At 47.9% G+C, this 18,810-nt stretch overlaps 2 protein-coding genes across 2 annotated transcripts in view; one reads left to right on the forward strand and one right to left on the reverse strand.

Moving 5' to 3' along the window:
• Positions 1-8,206, forward strand: part of unc13a (unc-13 homolog A (C. elegans)) — a 63,964-nt gene extending 55,758 nt beyond the window's left edge. The window contains exons 38-40 of the mRNA XM_061237838.1: positions 3,556-3,648; positions 4,266-4,425; positions 5,221-8,206. Coding sequence (XP_061093822.1) covers positions 3,556-3,648; positions 4,266-4,425; positions 5,221-5,512 — 545 coding nt within the window. The 3' untranslated portion in view covers positions 5,513-8,206. The remainder of the gene's footprint in view (positions 1-3,555; positions 3,649-4,265; positions 4,426-5,220) is intronic.
• A 1,681-nt stretch (positions 8,207-9,887) lies between these two features.
• Positions 9,888-18,810, reverse strand: part of si:dkey-110c1.10 (unconventional myosin-Vb) — a 29,097-nt gene continuing 20,174 nt past the window's right edge. Inside the window, exons 25-35 of the mRNA XM_061237839.1 lie at positions 18,304-18,404; positions 17,370-17,529; positions 16,729-16,837; positions 16,142-16,261; positions 15,435-15,586; positions 15,167-15,256; positions 14,078-14,216; positions 13,399-13,696; positions 11,622-11,796; positions 11,452-11,532; positions 9,888-11,150 (exon numbers count right to left, since the gene is read on the reverse strand). Of these exons, the coding sequence (XP_061093823.1) occupies positions 10,989-11,150; positions 11,452-11,532; positions 11,622-11,796; positions 13,399-13,696; positions 14,078-14,216; positions 15,167-15,256; positions 15,435-15,586; positions 16,142-16,261; positions 16,729-16,837; positions 17,370-17,529; positions 18,304-18,404 (1,587 nt within the window). The 3' untranslated portion in view covers positions 9,888-10,988. The remainder of the gene's footprint in view (positions 11,151-11,451; positions 11,533-11,621; positions 11,797-13,398; positions 13,697-14,077; positions 14,217-15,166; positions 15,257-15,434; positions 15,587-16,141; positions 16,262-16,728; positions 16,838-17,369; positions 17,530-18,303; positions 18,405-18,810) is intronic.

The raw sequence follows: 18,810 nt of genomic DNA on the forward strand, positions 1-18,810 counted from the left end.
GAGGATCAGAGACGGCCTCCAGACTGCTGCTGTCTCGCGCTCTCTCTCTCTTTTTCTACTCTCACTCTTTTTGTCTATTTTTTCCTCTCTCTCTCTCTTTCTCTCCTTCTCTCTCTCTCACCTTCCTCCACCCTCCCCCTGTCTCTCCGCTAGTTCACGGAGGGAAGGGGGCGCGGTACACGCATAGCGAGGATGTGTACCCAGAGAAGGGTACGTGTGCATGAGGCCTAGGTCCTGACAGACCAGGCTTCCAGAAACTGACCAGAACTCCCCCTTCACCACCCCCCCCCCCCCCACCCCAACACCCCACAAGTGCCCGCAGGCCTGCCCTGTGCACATATGCACACACACAGGCACTTGAAAAAAGCCTGATGTGAACATGCTGAATGTGTGTGCGTGTATGTGGGAGTGTGTGTGTGTGTGTGTGTGTGTGTCGGTGGCTTCATGGGGCCCTCATATGTGTGTATTGAAACACAGGAACGGCACTTTGTGGGGACACATGCAGTGATGACTCTATGCATGTGTCATTTGGAGGAATGTCCTCATAACACCTGTGTGTTCTCAACTCCTGTGTGTGTATGTGTGTGTGTGTGTGATCCTGTGGGTGAGTGAGTGAGTGAGTGAGTGAGAAAGTGATTTGGTGATTAGGTGAGTGAGTGAGTGGGCGATTAAGACAGTGAGTGAGTGAATCGGTGAGTGATTGGGTGAGTGAGTGATTGATTGCTTGAGTGAGTGCGTGAGTGAGTCATTGACTGATGGTCAATGAGAGTGGTTCAATCTGAATCCCTTATGGACATAGGATCCCAATCTGTTTCTTGCAAGGTCTTTGAAGCAGAGATTTCATTTTGCCTGGATTCACTGAATGTTGGAGTGATGATCATTTTGGCTGGCGCAGTTTGTCTGGAGGGGCTTTTTGTTCTGGACTGCCCCCCCAATCCCAATCCCCACCCTCCTGCACACATACCCCCCAGAGCAGGGCACCACCAGCACAACCAAATCCCTCTCTGTACAGCAGTGAGTAGAGGTGACAAGGCACTGGCAGAACTGTCCAATCAGCTATGTCCTCAGGGTCAGGTGCTGTCATCCTTGTCACTCTAAATCAGCCCTCTGATTCGCCAACATCACTATACCTCCCAGCTGCTGCACTGATGCCCACTGATTCAGAAATTACAGTGGACTAGTTGAAGTAAACATGTTTAGTGAAACATGTTTACAATCAGCCTAATGCTGCTTTTACGTGGATCAAGGAAGATAGCAGACCAGATGTAATTATAGTGTATACGAAAGCACAGTGGTAAAATTTGATATGATGTGAATGTAACCTGGTTTGCTATTGTCAGATATAAGCAACCGTTTAAGTGGAGCGATGACTGATTGTACAAGAACATTATTTCGTTGACCGACCGGACATTTGCACTCCCAGGAGTCCTGCCCCAGCAAACGGGCCACCCTCCAAAAAGAGAAACCTGACGTCTGTCGGTTTGGCCGGCTGTATCCGCTCGTCAGCGAAAGTCGCCTTTCGGCGGTTTGACGTCAGAGGCCCCGCCGGCGCGGTCATTAGTCTCTCCCGGGAGTCGGTTTAATTTGAAGCCCAGGCGGCCGTCCTCCCGCTGCCTGCAGAGCTGCTGCTGAGGCCGCACCCTCCGACAGGCGCATTATTCATCCCGGCCCGTCTCCCAGCTGCTGACGCACACGCGGACACGCGCCGCCGTCCCGCGCGCCCGAGTTCTCCCGCCGCCCCCGGGCACCGCTCGCCTCGGCAGGCCGTTCCGCTGCGGACTCGGCAGACCGACGACCGCTCCGTTCGGAAACGTGAGGGAATGCACGGCGGTCCGTGCTGATGGATTAAGGCGGCTGCAAAGAACGACTCTTTACCCCCCCCCCCCTTTGATTTGAAGAGTACATTTAGTGGAATTCTAGAGAGTTGCTAGAGAGTGTTTTCCAGAAAGTGTTCTGGAACTCCGTTGCTTTTAATTAGAAGTCGTGATTGTTACATCAGCATTAGAATGTTCAGTTAGAACATGCTAATCGCGTATGTTTAGAGGCGAGGCCGAGTAGTGGCTGAAGCTGGCCGGAGGGAGCCGTGCTGTGTGCGCCTCACATTCTACACTGGTCGTCCCAGAATCCTCATATCAACCCATCCCCCACTGACAGCCCAATCCCCCCCCAGACAAACTAAGCCGCCATTTTGAATGGAGCCCCTGCTGGGCTTACACCGCATGCCTTCCTCTGCCCCCCCCCCCAAAAGTAGCAGCATGGAGCCGACGCCCTGGACCATTTTTCGGTCCCAATGAACCTGTGTGGAACCTCGTAGTGCTGAGGGTGAGAGATACTACAGAAATTTGTGTAGTATCTCTCTCTCACCCTCTGTGTGGAGGTGCAGTGGGTAGCACTTTCATCTCACAGCAAGAAGGTCCTAAATAGGACTCGAAATTGCCCGTAAGCATGAGTGTGAGTGAATGGTGTCCTGTGATGCCCTGCGATGGATTGGCGACCTCTCCTGGGTGTATTCCTGCCTCTCGCCCCAATGCATGCTGGGATAGGCTCCAGCACCCCTGTCAAGTAAGTGGGTTAGAGAATGGATGGATGGAATACTCTTCATTTACGTGCATCCTGTGATCTGGATGGGTTTATTTTCCCCCACCTATCAAGTGCTACAACTCTCACCAGAGGTTCTGCAAAGGTTCTGGTGGGCCGAAAAGGTACCGGTCCAGGTGCTGACCGCTCCTCATGCTCGCTCTGGGCAAAGGGGACCCAGAACTGGTTCTGACCGGATACATTTCAGCATGTGTAATTTTTTTTCTTCTTTTTTTTTTTTTTTTTTGTGATCCTGCCTGCTCGACTGAACCACAGGACAGAGAAGGAGAACCCTTCAGGCATCCATGTCAAACGATCCATAGCACCTCTCTCTCCCCGTTTACTCCATCCCGCGCTCCGCCATCCAGCGAGTGCTCCGCTGACCTGCTGGGTCAATGTGCAGCTATGGTTTGGGAGTAACCAAACCCGTCCCAGTCCTGCAGATAATATCAATATTTGGGAATGAGCTTCAAATTATAACACTGAAAAAGTTACATGTCAGTATTTGGTAAGGCAATAGGGGGACTAGCAATGGATATTGGTGTCCCTTGAAACGCTAAAAAACAGCAATTTATTTTCCAGAAAAGAATTATGTGTCCGTGAAAATATTTGGCAAGAGCCATGAACATCAGGCCAGGAAGTCGTTCCCAAATCACCCCACTCATAGCTGTGACCGCTGTATTACCCTGTTCGATGACTAACTACAGCTCAGGATGCCTTGTCTGAGTTCCCTCCTGCCTTACACAGTGAATCATACACTATAATCTCCCACTGTCTCTGGCAGTACTGTCTGACTTTTTTTCCTCAATGGCAGACTTGCTTTAGCGTAAGCTACATAAGTTTTCATTCGTGTTGCCTTTTGTAAGGACGGCGACGGACACTAGGCATCCTGATTGGCTGAGAGTTTGTCGATATCAGCGATAACGCTTCCCCGGCACGGACGTCTGACTGTGTTCTTCTCCGTCGGTCTTGTCCCAGGTTCGGGGGTGGACGATGCTGTGGGAGAGGTGTCCATCCATGTGGAGATCTTCACCCATCCCAACACGGGCGAGCACAAGGTCACGGTGAAGGGTGAGTCGGGCTCACGCTGCGGACGTTTCCGGAGGAAAGGAGGATACATTTCAGTAGCGGGATGCCACCTGGCTGTGTCCGTGTCCTTCCAAAATGTGCTTTGCCTTTGCTTGAAGCGCCATTGTGTATGGGCCCTTGTAAGGCACCCTGGATAAAGACTAGTTTACAGTCTTGAACGTTGCATCTGGCCATCATCAAATTTGATAGTCGGTCACAATGATTTTTGGATTACATTTGAGCAGTTCTACTCAACTCCACGTCCTGAGGGGCCGCAGTGTCTGGAGGCGTTTGCTTCAACCGTGTTGCTACAACACCTAGTTTCACTTATTAACTCATTATCAGAACCAAGCGGGTAAAATCATTGGTGAAATGAGGTGGTGTAGCACACGATATGAGCAAACGCCTGCGAAGACACCGCGGCCCGCAGGACGTGGAGTTGAACAGCGCTGCGTTAGCGCGATGGACGATTGGTTGCGGGCACAGTCATCGTTGTGCCCGTCGCTGAGGCTTGGGATTGCATACATCGCGGAGCTGTAATCCGGCCTTAAGAACACGCGCTAAATACTTAAATGTAAAATGTTGATTGACATCTACCGCCGTCCCCTCCCCAACCTCAGTGGTGGCGGCCAATGACCTGCGGTGGCAGACGTCCGGGATATTCAGGCCCTTCGTCGAGGTCTTCATCATTGGACCGCACCTCAGTGACAAGAAGAGGAAGTTTGCCACCAAGTCGAAGAATAACAGCTGGGCCCCCAAGTACAATGAAACCTTCGCTTTGTGAGTCTGGCACCGAACGGCTGATTTTCTCTTTACGTTCCAGCATTCGTGATATGCACTGTCGATGTAATAACTATGAAAGATGCTTAGAGATCACTGCAACACCTGTGTCTCTCCCAATTCTATTCCATATAATTACAGCATCCTTATATATGGCATCAGACCATTTCTCAGAATTACAGGCCGTTTAGCCTAACAAGCTTCGCCTGCAAAATAGTCCATAATTACTGATGAGTTGAGAACAAGAGAAAGAGAAATTATAGGGTATAGTTTGTTCTCCATTTGTGGTTTGTTGCCTCTATTGAGCAAAATACCCAAAGGTACCTCTTTTAACTTTCAGCACACCCGATTCATCCTAGCAGAAAATGGGTCAATACCTTTTTCTCACAGACAGCCTTGTTAAAACTTTGTAAAAGTTCCCTTGGTAAAACTCAAGTAAACTCTCTGTGCTCCATTTATATCACTGACACTTAAGATAAGAAGAACATATTTACATATGTAACTCGAACACCAAACACGTTAAAATTTTAAACCCTATATCTAAATATCAGAAATATGTGTGGAGAGTGTTCTAAAGTGAACATTCTAATGCTAATGAAACAATCACTGCTGGCGATCCAGAACACTTAGAACATTTTGAGAAGCATTACATAGAGCCTACTCAACAAAGGGTTAAAGGGTTAAAAGGTTAAAGGTTAGAGGGTTAAAGGTTGGTTTCGTGGTGTGAAGCCCCCTCGGGGCTCCAGGATGAACGCAGATAAAGCAGCCGTGTATCGGTCTCTCTCCCCCCCCCAGCACCCTGAGCAGCGAGGCGGGGCCAGAGTGCTACGAGCTGCAGGTGTGCGTGAAGGACTACTGCTTCGCCCGGGAGGACCGCACGGTGGGCATGGCGGTGCTGCAGCTGAAGGACGTGGCGGCCCGGGGCAGCGTGGCCTGCTGGCTGCCGCTGGGCAGGAGGATCCACATGGACGAGACGGGCCTGACCGTGCTGCGCATCCTGTCCCAGCGCAACAACGACGACGTGGCCAAGGAGTTCGTCAAGCTCAAGTCCGACCAGCGCTCGGCCGAGGAGGGCAGGGGCAGCTAAGGCCCGCTCTCAGGGACGGGGCCCCAAACTACCCTCGACACTGCCCTCTCTCTCTCTCTCTCTCTCTCTATCTCTCCCTCACTCTCTCTCTCTCTTTCTCTGAGGTCACTTGCTCCTTTGCACTGACACATACACACACATACGTGTTCAACCAACCAGGTACACACAGAAATGACTGCTGAGGACACGGCAACACACTCGGGTGTATTGCCCAGCCTGCCGTACACCAATCTCCCTTCCTCTGACTGAAACTGGAAACACACGAACACACACTGCCCTGTCTTACTACCTATGGTGTCCTTATAAGGGACAGACCCTGTCCACCGCTCCAGCAGTGTCCTCACTACGTGTTGAGTGAGATAACCACACAGAAGCCACATTACACTGAAACAGATACACACTCTAAACAAACAGCCAGAGTCAAACTTATATTTACTACGTTTTGTAGTTACATGTGATTTATTTTCACGTAAGAAACATTTTTTGGAAAACCAATGATCAAAAGCAAAAAAAGAGTAGAGTGTATTTATCTATGAGGGGCAGAATAACAGCGTGCAGTTTAGAGAAAGAAGCTCTCTCCTTCCAACATTCCCTCTCTCTTTAGTGAAAAATTATTGCAGAACTTCGTCAGGGTATGTCTGTGTTCACAGGGTTAGAAGTTCTGTTGTTCCGCTTCGTTCACCCTCTCCCTCTCCTCCTGTCCGGCAAAAAACCAAGTTGGTAAAAATACCTGGAAAAATACCTCTGTTGGGCCAATCTCAAAAACCAAGAGACTGAGACTGTGGGCTCTTTCCAATTGTTTATTTTTCACCTTTTACGTTCTTTTCCTGACCCGGAAATCGATTGAGGTCCACCATCTTTCTGATCCGCTAAATGTGCCTTCTTAGAGCCAGAAGCCAAGTTAGGATGCTCCCGAGGTTGACTTGAGCAAGAAAACATGAGCGTACCCTTCGCGGAAGTATTTTTTCAGAATTGCGTGAGAATGATCAACCTGTGGATCCACCTCTCCCCATCTTCCACGCGTATGCCACGTCTGTAACCGACGTGGCTTCGAAGTGACGCTTGAAGGAGCAAGGACATTCCATTTGCCTAATTCACATTTACTCGATTCCCCCCTGTATTCACCTCCTTTTCTCGCTTCTCCCACGATTGATGGAGCTAGGAGCAAGAGAAGGAGCAGGGAAAGGCAGATGGAGCGGGAAAATAACTGATTGGAAAGAGCCCCGTGTATATCAGAGCTTCTCAAATGTGGCCCTCCGGACCGGTAGTACTGCTGGTTTTCAGCTTTCCCCTCAAATCATTTGAACATGACGGACGTGTTGAGTGTAAACTCTGGCCAAATCACTGACGTTATTGGACTATGAACCAGCAGTACTGCTAACCTTAAAGGGGCAGATGCGAGTACCACTGGTGTATATGACTGGGTATAAGAACACAGAGGTATGATTCCGGCAAACTGAGTCTGAATTTAACAGCCGTCTCTCCCTCCTTCTTAAAAAAATAAAAAATAAAAGTCTTTGGAAATCTGCACGTTCTAATTAGCACACTGCTGTTAGTGACGCATACGTTAAAAGCAGCGAGAAGACTTTGCACTTGAGGTTTTTTTTGGTAGATGTGAGATTGTGAGAGTGAGCCTCCCTCTGTGTTTGAGAACTCACTTTCCTTCATCTCCGTAGGTTCATATAGTTTATATAGTCCCCCTCTAATTCCATTGGTCTGCCTGTGTCAGTGGTTCCCCTTGTATATAATATGCCCTGCATGCGGAAATCAAGCCTTCTAGCACTGTGATTAATTTCATGTGGACTAGTAGATTGAACCCCGTTTTCACCATATATAAAAGATATGTATATTGCCTTTAAAGGAGAATACACAGTAGTGCAATGACTAACCTATTTATTTTGTTATTATGAGAACTGCCTAAGTGTCTTTAACTTGGGGGATGTTAATAGTGAACTTTGTTTGCTTGTTGAGACAAACACATTCCACTGCAAGCCCTACAGTTTGGGGCCACTCCTGGGGCCACTCCCGGTTTGGGGCTACCCCTCGATAGGGGCTACTCCTCCTGCCCAAACCCTCCCTCAACCCCTCCCGCTCCAGAGACACCCACAAGGTCTCGCAGCATTGCCGACGTCCACCTCTAGGCTCGGTTCGAAGAAGTCGTTACAGGAACCTCAAGCGACTTCCGCCGCAAGACCCCCATTTCCTCCTCCACCTCCTCCGCTCTGCTACCCTGGGAAAGCACAAAGTGGGCCTCCGCCGGGCTCGAAAAAACGGGTAGACCACCGCCCCGTCTGCTCCCGGCTGGGACACCGAGGCTAACTCCTCCAGGACTGGAACGCGAAACGCCTCACGTTAAAGGGCTACGCTACCGTTTTAGCCCTCCTGTCCGAGAGGCAGCCGCTATCCTCCAACCCTACGAAGCACAGTCCAGCGCCGTCGCCGATAGACGCCTGGCGAAGGACCGCTCATGAGTACATGAGCTGACGTGCCATGGATAGCACTTGTGTTCACTTTAGCTTTGCAGCTGCACTGGTGCCATTCGCATTTCATGTTTGATTTTTTTCGTGGACACTTGTGAGCAGAGTTAAGGGTGATGTGCATATTGTATTGTATATGATTTTTATACTTTTTTTTTTGTGTAAATGTTCACAATGCACACATGGCATCACGGCTGCAAACTAGACATCAATCATAGATAACCCCCCCCACCCCCCACCCCACCCCCCAACTCACACCCCACCAGTGTGACATTCAGACCAAGTAATCTGACTTGCGTACCCCTTATTTTCACACTGAGTGGGATGCAGCTTTCAGTAACTGTAAATCTCATTGTCAAGCTACTAAGTGTGTGTTTCGCTAACTACAGGCTGCCAGTTGAACACTGGATCTGTTAATACAACTGGCTTATATTAAGACCTATATTACTAATCTTTAATACTACGACTAATCTCCATCTCCCTCTTCATGTCTTGCGCTTTGATCAACTGAATCCTCCAGGATCTCAATCCAGATTGAATTCAAAATAAAGGCTAAACTGAGGGCGGCTGAGCTTCACGGGTTCGTAGAGACTGGAGCTTGTCTCTGTGAAGCCGTTAGGATTTTCAGTGCTCATTGGCCAGCCGATGTCTGGATTCATCTGTGAGAACCGGAGGTGGAACAATCAATCCTTCCGCAAAACGCCATGTTCGCTCTCCACCCTTTGAATTAATCTGCAACCTAATTCTATGCATTTGTTACTATATGAAACTTAGCTGAATAGAACAGTCTGTTTTGAACAGTCCTGAAATGTTTACAATGTGAAATATTAATATCAGCACAAAAGACAAAAAAAAAAAAAAAAAAAACTATGTGCGTGGTGGAGTCGTGTGGTTTCTGTTTCTAAACGGGCCAGATTCCTGAGCTGCAGTTAGAGAGCAGCGTCGCGCGTGAAGAACACAGTTTTACCGCGAACCTATTTAGCATAGCCGGCGCAGTTATACGGGTTCTGACTGCAACCATTGAAAATCCACCCTATAAAATCCAGCTATGCCAGCTTGAAAATTGAGCTTGTCAAGCTGGTCATACGCTGGTCTAGCTGAGTATGAGCTGGTCAACCGGCGTGGCCAAGCTGGTCATGAAGTCGGTCTTGCTGGTTATGAGCTGGTCAACCAGCGACCAGCTCTTTCAAAACATAGCTTGAGCGGGTTGAGCCATGTCAAGTTGGGAGCTGGTCCGAAACGGTCAACCAGCGACCAGCTCTTTCAAAAACCTAGCTTGAGCCGTTTCTGTTTCTGCTGAGCCTCACCTGATTCGGCAGACGTTTGCTGCTCAGAGGTCGGTGGTCTTGTGATGGTTGTGCACGCACCCTCTTCCACACACTGACCGGGAGGGCGGCGTTAGTCTCAGCGACTGTTACCGACTGTTGGAAGTAGCTGTAGCGGGCGTGGCACTGTTGACGCCGTTGACAACGAGTTACCGATAACTCCTCCCCGGAAACCCCTCCGCACTAGGCCTGCAGTAACTGCGGGTGTTGAGATCACACCACACACGCACACACACACACTCACACACTCGCACACACAAAATGGCACGGGACCATGAAAACACACACGGAAGCACAATTTTTTAAAAGCACATTATGACTAACAACACGCTACCATGTAGACAAACAGGGATGCCCACACTGTAAATAGGATGAAGTGCATGATGGGGGAAACACCTTTCTTGTGCCAGCACGTGTCTTTTTGATGTTACTTGCCAACCGTTGTCTTATTTTCAGTTTTATTTTTTTATGTTAATATTCGAGTAACTTAATTTATTTTCTATTTTTCAAAAGGCTTGTGAATATATAAATATGTATTACTGATGTGTAGTGGTACAAGGTATCGCATGAGAGAATTTTTTTATACGAAAGATGTTTATAATTTTTTTTATTATAGTTGTTCTTATTGGGGACGGAGGTGGAGGGAGGGGAGCATCGCTGTGTATCTGCTTCCAAATAAAGAGTTTTAAAAACGTCACTCCTGCTATTACAGTTTCGTCTTCTCAGAACTCATTTCAAATAATACTCAAACAATAAACATTCATTGTTGTGTTCCATGTGTGCTCCATGGCATTATTGTAATGTTGCATACTTTCAGAAGCAAGGAACTCCATAATGTTTGGGATGAAGACATTTGTCTTTTCTTGGTTTGGCTCTGTACTCCATAATTAGAACTGTATAATTGTACTCGATACATATAAAAAATGTTGTAATCTCTACATGTAGGAACCAAAAATACCCTTTAATAAATGCTGGGAATGTGCACTTTAACTACATGTGAATTGTTTGATTGCAAATCCAAAATTTTGGAGCACAGAGCCAAATCAATACAAAATTGTCTTTGTCCCAAACATTACGGAGCTCACTGTATTTCCAGCATTCTGTAAACGGATCCATTTGGTATATAAAATACACAAGATCATCTCTGTTGGTAAACTGTCTGCACCATGTCTCATATACACAGTACAACACTATGAAGAACAGTTAAGAAATAATGACAATGATTGGCGCTATGAGGAAAAGTAAATCAAGTGGACATTCATTCAGTCTCATATCTCCAAAAATAGGGTACTTTCTTCCTGAACAGAATCAGCCACTGCTAAACCCAACACATTTCTTTTACTAGATATTATGGGACTGAACATCTGCAGCAATCTTACTACAGATACTTAATATTTAATATGAAATGTAAATACTTCAATTGCTTGCAGTCCCAGGCAGTCATCACTAGGAAAGTGCACACTCCAAACATGGCTAATGCTAATGCTAACATTACTGACCAGTGCTGTGAAGTCAGAATAGGGAAGTTGAGCCATCGCACAAACTTGAGAAAATCCAGCCAAAATAAAAAGGGAATTACTGCATGATACAGTCACTTCAATTTTTCAACTTCCGTAAGTTGCCTCAGCTAAAAGCGTCCGCTAAACGAACCGCCCCAAAATCGTGAAATTCGACTCAGACTCTGCGTAGGAAAGAAATCTTGAGGAACTCTGGGATATCCAGCTGGTCCGCTCGCAGAGCAGGGGGGGGCAGGTGAGGGAAGGTGACGGGGAACACGCGTCGCACGTCCAGGAGTAGCTGGCGAGTCTGACCCTCAGAGCGCTCCTTCAGAAGTCCCTGTGGAGAAAAACGCATCACCATGGCAACAGTAGCGACCACCACGAATCGGTAAGCAAAGTCAAGATGATGACTGACGTGTAGAAACAACTGGGAAATCAGGGAGACAGTGGCAGACAGGGATGAGGTCAATTTAATTTGAATTCATTCAGTAGAATGTGGTCTCCCTCAAGGTTGCACTGCCCTGAGTCTAGAAACATTTGGGGGCTCGTCCAGGATTGATTAGCTTTTTTTGGATAAGATTGACCGCACTTAGAAATTCTATCCAAACATTAAGAAAAGTGTGCCTGTGTTTACCCACCTGCACGATGCGGATGAAATTGAGGGTCACCCTCTCCTCGAGGTCACTGTCCGGCGTGTAGAGTCCCAGAATCTTCACAATCTGCAACAGAAGTTTGCAACAGCAGGTGAAGTTTTGTGCTTTTTGTTTCCTGAACAGAAATTAGCTGAAACGATATGATGTTGCCCCACCTGCTGGCTGGAGAGGGCAGTGCACGTGCGGACGAGGGCCTGTGCGTCTGCCGCAGACTTTTTGCTGACTTGCAACAGCTGGGTGGCCTGGATGAGAGGCTCTAAAGTGGCAACGGCGCCCCCTGCCTGCAGCCCGCGGCTACGCAGCCACTCCTCCAGCTGGCTCACATTGTACCTGTGAATAGGTAAGGGCACAGGTGAAGAGGTAAGGGCACAGGTAAAGAGGTAAGAGCACAGGTGAATATGTGAGGACACAGGTGAAGAGGTAAGGGCACAGGTGAATAGGTACGGGCACAGGTGAAGAGGTACGGACACAGGTGAAGAGGTACAGACACAGGTGAAGAGGTACAGACACAGGTGAATATGTGAGGACACAGGTGAAGAGGTAAGGGCACAGGTGAAGAGGTACGGGCACAGGTGAAGAGGTACGGACACAAGTGAAGAGGTACAGACACAGGTGAATATGTGAGGACACAGGTGAAGAGGTAAGGGCACAGGTGAATAGGTAAGGCTACAGGTGAATAGGTGGAGAGTTACAGGTAAAGAGTTAAGGGTACAGGTGAAGAGGTAAGGGTACAGGTGAATAGGTAAGGCTACAGGTGAATAGGTAGAGAGGTACAGACACAGGTGAAGAGGTAAGGGTACAGGTGAATAGGTAAAGAGTTAAGGGCACAGGTGAAGAGGTAAGGCTACAGGTGAATAGGTGGAGAGGTACAGACAAAGGTGAAGAGTTAAGGGCACAGGTGAAGAGGTAAGGCTACAGGTAAATAGGTGGAGAGGTACAGACACAGGTAAAGAGTTAAGGGCACAGGTGAAGAGGTAAGGGTACAGGTGAAGAGGTAAGGGCATCACATTCAAAATGCAGATGACAGAGCCGAGAGATTATTTCTTGATGTGAATGGGCCTTTTGACCAGAGGTGGAAAGTCTAGGCATCAGAAAGTAAAAGTCCTGCCCTGTGTTTCTTCCACCCAGAAACTCAGCCAGCCGATTTTACTAATTAGTTCTAGAATTCTGCTAATAGATCATTGGGCCAAAATACTGGGGAGGACTTATACTTTCTGAACCTGGATCTTCCACCTGGGCAAATCACCCCCCCTCCTTTTTTCAGCCCACCTTCTCTGGCCAGACTGGCACTGCTAGGCTTTCACAACCCCATCTATCTCCATCCTGCACTTTATCAAAGGCTGTCGCAGCAGCCACGGCCACAGAATTAACACCGGTGCCCAAGCGCCATCCGTCAACTGGTCACCCGTAGCACACAGAAATGGGGGCTGGTCAGAAACGGCTAATGCTAAACTTGATCAAAATGCCAAAAGAAAAAAAGTATCATTGAAAAAATTATTGTTAGATTCCTTTAAAGAAGGTAGCCATCAGTTCAGGCACTGCTTAGCCACTGTTTGGAAAGTAAGGAAAGCCAGCTAGCTAATGTTAGCTAATTTTATGTAGTCCCAATAGCTAATGATGATGTTAGGACACCAACAGTGCTATTCTAAAGTTAGGACACTTTATTTGGGATTTTGGCAAGTTACGATGGAGTTAGGAAAATGGACGTCTGAACTTTTTTTCTTAAATCAGGACCCAAATTAAATTACCATGGTACAGATAACAAAGATCTGTCTTAAGAGTTGGGATATTTCTGTAATACACTTTTCCTATCTGGAGTTAGGATATGAAAATGGAACATAGGAACTTTCTGTTTCTGGAAGTTCTGTAATGGCTATTTTGTTAACTGACAGAAATCACCGTGGTTACTGTGTTTGTGTAAAATGGCTGTACCTGATCTGCAGGCCCCGGCTGCAGCTGCACAGGTCCTTGCGCAGCAGCAGGCTGTTGAGGGCGGCGGCCGACAGCAGGTGCGTGAGCTGGCGGAAGGCCTGTCCCAGAAGGCCGAGGGGCAGGGCCTGGCGCGCCATGGCCGCGTGCAGCGCCCCCAGCTCCTTCAGCACCGCCCCCATGGAGGCCGGCTCCGCCCCGCCCGTCCTGGCGTCCGACCCCGCCCTCTTCCTGGAGCTGCTGGGCTTCCCCACGTACAGAGCCAGCCCCGGGATCGACTCGCTCTCCAACATGGAGGGCACTGAGGGGAGGGGGGGGGGAGAGGGAGAGGGAGAGAGAGGGGGAAGGGGAGAGAAGAGGGGGGGAGAGAGTGAAAGGGAGAGGGGGGAGGGAGAGAGAGGAGGAAGGACAAGAGGAAAAGATTGAGGGAGGGAGAGAAGGAGAAAGAGGAGGTACAAGACAGAGAGAGGAAGAGAGAGAGATAGAGAGGGGGGACATGAAGGAGAGATTGAGGGAGGGAGAGAGATGGAGAGAGAGAGGAGGAACAAGAATCAATAGGAAAATGTATTATACATTATATTTTTGTTTACAAATGTAGAAAATGTCATGAACAATTTAAATGCAAAACAAATTGTTGGCACAGGGCCTTTAAAGTCAGGGATATCTATGGCAGTAAGCCCACCGATGATTGGCTGCAGACGACTCTCAGTGATTGACAGCAGCTGCTGATAGGCCTGAATGGAGAGGTCGCTCAGGGTTCGGCGCTGGCCACTCAGGTCCGAGGACAAGGGAACCAGCTCCTCTGAGATGCCGTTACCGTCCTGGAGAGGAAGAGGAGAGGAAGCCTGGACACAATCCTATAGAACCCATTCAAAACACATCCTGCCACCCTATCGCTTCTAACCATACACTGTAGAAACAATGTGGATCAAGTGCCATTTTGTCGGTCACTGACTATCCATGGGCTTGTGAAAAGCATTCGTGAAGGAAGTCAAGTTTACCGGTGCCGCCATTTTGTACAATTTGGAGCCAGAGATGCAGTAGGGCGGCTGAATGTGGCTCGTACACAAAGCGTGACGTAATCTGCCCCTGATTTGTCACTCATAAAACTTAATTGAGCCGGTCTGCTTACCCAGAATTCAAAAATTCACTGTAATTTTCCATCTTGTATATGAGGCGCTGACAGTAGGCAGAACCAATCAACCGCTGATTTATGAATCTGGGAAAAGCCTGTCATTGCGTTTGCAAGGCTCTTTTTCCAAACAAATAACCTTACTAAGACAAATGGATGTTTATCAAAAAAGTACATTCAGCGCCTCTTAAGAAAAATACATTTTCTTTAGAAGTGCAGAAAAAATGACTGTTTAAATAATGCAGGAGTGAGAATGGCAGCTCTGTGCTGACAGCCCATCAGTCAGGCTGTCATTATTATATGAAACAAATGTGCTGACTGACACAGAAAGGTACAAACACAACAGAAATCCTATAAACAGACATGCACACACACACATGCACACACACATGTGCGCACACACATATACAGACATGTACATGCATACACACAGGCACGCACACACACACACATACACATGCACATACACACAGACACACACACTCTCACAGTCTCACACACACACACACACACACACACACACACACAGGCACACACACACACATACACAAGTAAACACAGGCACACACACATACAGACAGGCAGACACACACACACACACACATGCACACACATGCACACACACACACAGAGCCTGACCTGGTGGGTAGAGTGTTGGGTCAGAAGGTCGGTCAGCAGGCAGATGTTCTTCAGCCAGAGTGCAGTCATGTCCACATCATTACAGTGTTTCTGGTGTAGGTGGAGAGCACAGGTGAGCACAGGAAAATACAGGTCAGCACAGGTCAGCACAGGTGTGTACAGATGAACACAGGTAAGCATAGATGAGCACAGGTGAACACAGTGCAACACAGTTCACAGTGCCCTGATATTGAGGGCGCAGGTAAAAAGGCGCCTGAATGGGACACACCTTGAGCGCCCCCTTGAGGCCGGCGATGGCAGCGACACACAGAGAGAGCGCCCGCGCTTCGTCCCCGCTGCAGTCCGCCTGGCGCACGCACAGGAAGAGCACGCCGCCCGCCAGCCCCGGGGTCAGCGAGAGGGCGCTGTCCACCCGCACGTCTGCCAAAGGTCAAAGGTCACTTCCACCATCACAATACCACCACTTACTTACTGTTAACACAGTAATATTTTGGGCCCCACGCATATCCAAGAGAATAATTTCTGTACTGAAAGATCAGGGTAGACTATGTGGATGGTATGTACCTCTGGCAGCAGTACAGAGCAGATCAGGGTAGATTATGTGGATGGTATGTACCTCTGGCAGCAGTACAGAGCAGATCTGGGTAGATTATGTGGATGGTATGTACCTCTGGCAGCAGTACAGAGCAGATCAGGGTAGATTATGTGGATGGTATGTACCTCTGGCAGCAGTACAGAGCAGATCAGGGTAGATTATGTGGATGGTATGCACCTCTGCCAGCAGTACAGAGCAGATCAGGGTAGACTATGTGGGTGGGGTCTCTGTGTGTTGTACCTCTCCCAGAGAGCCCATCTCTCTCAGGTTGTCGTATGGAATTTCAGTGCCACCATCATCGTAATAAAAATATTTTCCCATTATCAAACCGTTTTCATCCACCCGATGCGGTGTTGAGTAAAAGCTGAGATCTTCCAGACCTGTGATGAGGTTCTTCAGCAGCTTTGCCTCGTCTCTCTTTCTGCACTCCAGTAGTCCTGTTAACTCCGCCCTCTTCTGAGACGAGGACGGGACTTCCTGTCCAGAGGCCACGGTGGAGCCTGAGAGTGAGACAGAAAAGCTCAGGGAGGATTTGGGTGTGTGTGCATTTCTGTGTGTGTGTGTGCGCTTGTGTATGTGTGGGTTTGTGTGTGCATCCGTGTGTCTGTTTTTGTTTGTGTGTGCTTGTGTGTATTTCTGTCTATATGTGCGCTTGTGTATCTGTGTGTGTGTGTATGCGTGTGTGGGGGTGTGCGTATATGTGCGTGAGTGCGCACACGTGCGCATGCAAGTCTGTGCGTGTGTTTGTGTATTTGAATGTGTGTGTGTGTGTGTGTGTGTGTGTGTGTGTGTGTATTTGGGTGTGTGTGTACGTGTGTGCGTTTTTGGGTGCGTGTGTGTATATGTGTGTGTATTTGGGTGTGTGTGTATGTGTGTGCGTTTTTGGGTGCGTGTGTGTGTGTGTGTGTGTGTGTGTGCGTGCGTGTGTGTGTGTGTGTGTGTGTGTGTGAGTGTGTGAGATACAGACCCGTGTGTGTCAGCGCTCTCCTCAGTGTGACTGTGTGTCTGAGCTCCTTCAGTTCTCTCCTCAGCCTGCGGCACTCCTGCTCCCTGATCTCCAGCTGCTCCATGAGGTCCTGCGCACAGAAACACCCACATACAGTAACTAAACAAACACCCACATACACTAACTACACAAACACCCACACACACTAACTACACAAACATTCCAACGGCACTGAACCAACACAGAGCAAAATACTCAATAAGCACTGACCCAGGACTTACACAATACAAACATAATGAAACGAAATTCAACAAATGCCAATCCAGGACTGTATAACACATACAAACAGTACTAAACTCAACACTGAAATGCAACTCAATAAACACCAACTCAGGACTAAATAAACCATAAAAAACATAAATATTCAACAAACACGGAACTGGAATGACATAATACACAAATACAGCACTGAAATAAACAGGGAGAAATTAAACACTAATCAAAACCTCCACAGAACACATATCACTGATTAATTCTAAGAACCAAGAGGAAACACGCACACAGAACCAAACTCCTCACCAATACACTACTAGAAACCCCATGCGGTACTACACAGAACACTAAAACACTAATATAAAACCAAACTATGCATTAGCACTTACAATATTGTCAGACAAAAGTAATTTGACAGAATCTTGATCAGGGGTGGGAGGTTGGTCAGAGGTTATCAGTCTGTCCCTAGGGCTTTGAACCCTCAGCCGCAGGTTAGACAGCTCCTCCTCCCACTGAGACCTCTGGGATAGCAGCTGGTCCTCCAGGATCCTGCAGGGAAACAGGGAAGTGATGTCATGGTGGCCAATAACCTCTTTAGATAGAGCAGGGGTCATCGAATAGACCTGACCTGGGGTCGAATTCTCACATAGCAAATACTCTGTGGGTCGAACCAGGGTGGTATCACACACACACACACACACACACACACACACACACACACATAAACACACACCATCTCACAAACTAATTTTCTCAGATACATTCACTCATTTACTAACACTAACACTCTCGAAGATGCACACTCTCACAGAATCACAAACTCGCACACAAACACACACCCACACGCACGCACATACACAGTTGCTTCTGCTTAAACTATGAGCCAAAGTCCAATCCCGTCTCTGCTTATATAGCCTACATTTCAATTAGCTTGGATTTGTTCAATAATTTACATTTTGCTATCAATTATTCATCATTTTAATATCACTGAACTAATGTACTGGACCATTTGTATTCTAATTCACATTTGGTGTTGGAGAGGATGGGCTGGGCCCAGAATACTTGTTGTCAGGGCAGATCTGACCCAAAGCAAAGCTAATTGATGATGCCCATCTTACAGCATCGACTATTAGCATACATTATTCAGCAGCCTTTTAAAAAGCAAGTCACGGGAGTATAACTTCACAGCATTGCACAGTATGATATAAGAGCTGTATTAATCTCCCTATACGTCCAGATTGTAAATCTTATTCCAGCACCGTATGTCATATTATGATGTGTGTGATGCAGACGCTGAGGTCCACAGTTGCCGTAGCGACTCACTTGTTGGCCACGCGGACGGCGTCGTAGGCGTGCTTAAGGTCCTCTCCTCTCATCTTCTCAGCCGCGTCCTTGGCCACGCCCATCGCACCCATCAAGCCATCCTGACAGCCAATCAGAAACAACGGTCTCAGTACAGCCACACCCCCCAATGGCACAGGAGACAAAATAGCCCTCAAGGCTAAATTACGTGTCTGTTGACGGAACCTCATCCGATGACATTTTGCATTTATAGTTCAGAGAATCTGCATTGTTACTCTAGCAAACAGCTTCTCCGCAAACCTGTCAATTTTGCGAGCTAGCTATCTAAAAGTCACTTGGTAAACTAGTATCCTCGTCATAGCAAACTTTTGTCTTTGTTTCAGTCAACCAATCATGGCTGTGTGACACTTCTGACAGGTGTCTGCGACCATACAAAAAGCTGCAGGTACAGGACACCCATCGCTGACGCTCAAAGTCGTAGGCTTGACGATAAAAGCATCAAATTAGCGTCATTTTTGTCCACGGAAA

The sequence above is a fragment of the Conger conger genome, chromosome 4 (assembly GCF_963514075.1).
Source record: "Conger conger chromosome 4, fConCon1.1, whole genome shotgun sequence".
Classification (NCBI taxonomy): domain Eukaryota; kingdom Metazoa; phylum Chordata; class Actinopteri; order Anguilliformes; family Congridae; genus Conger; species Conger conger.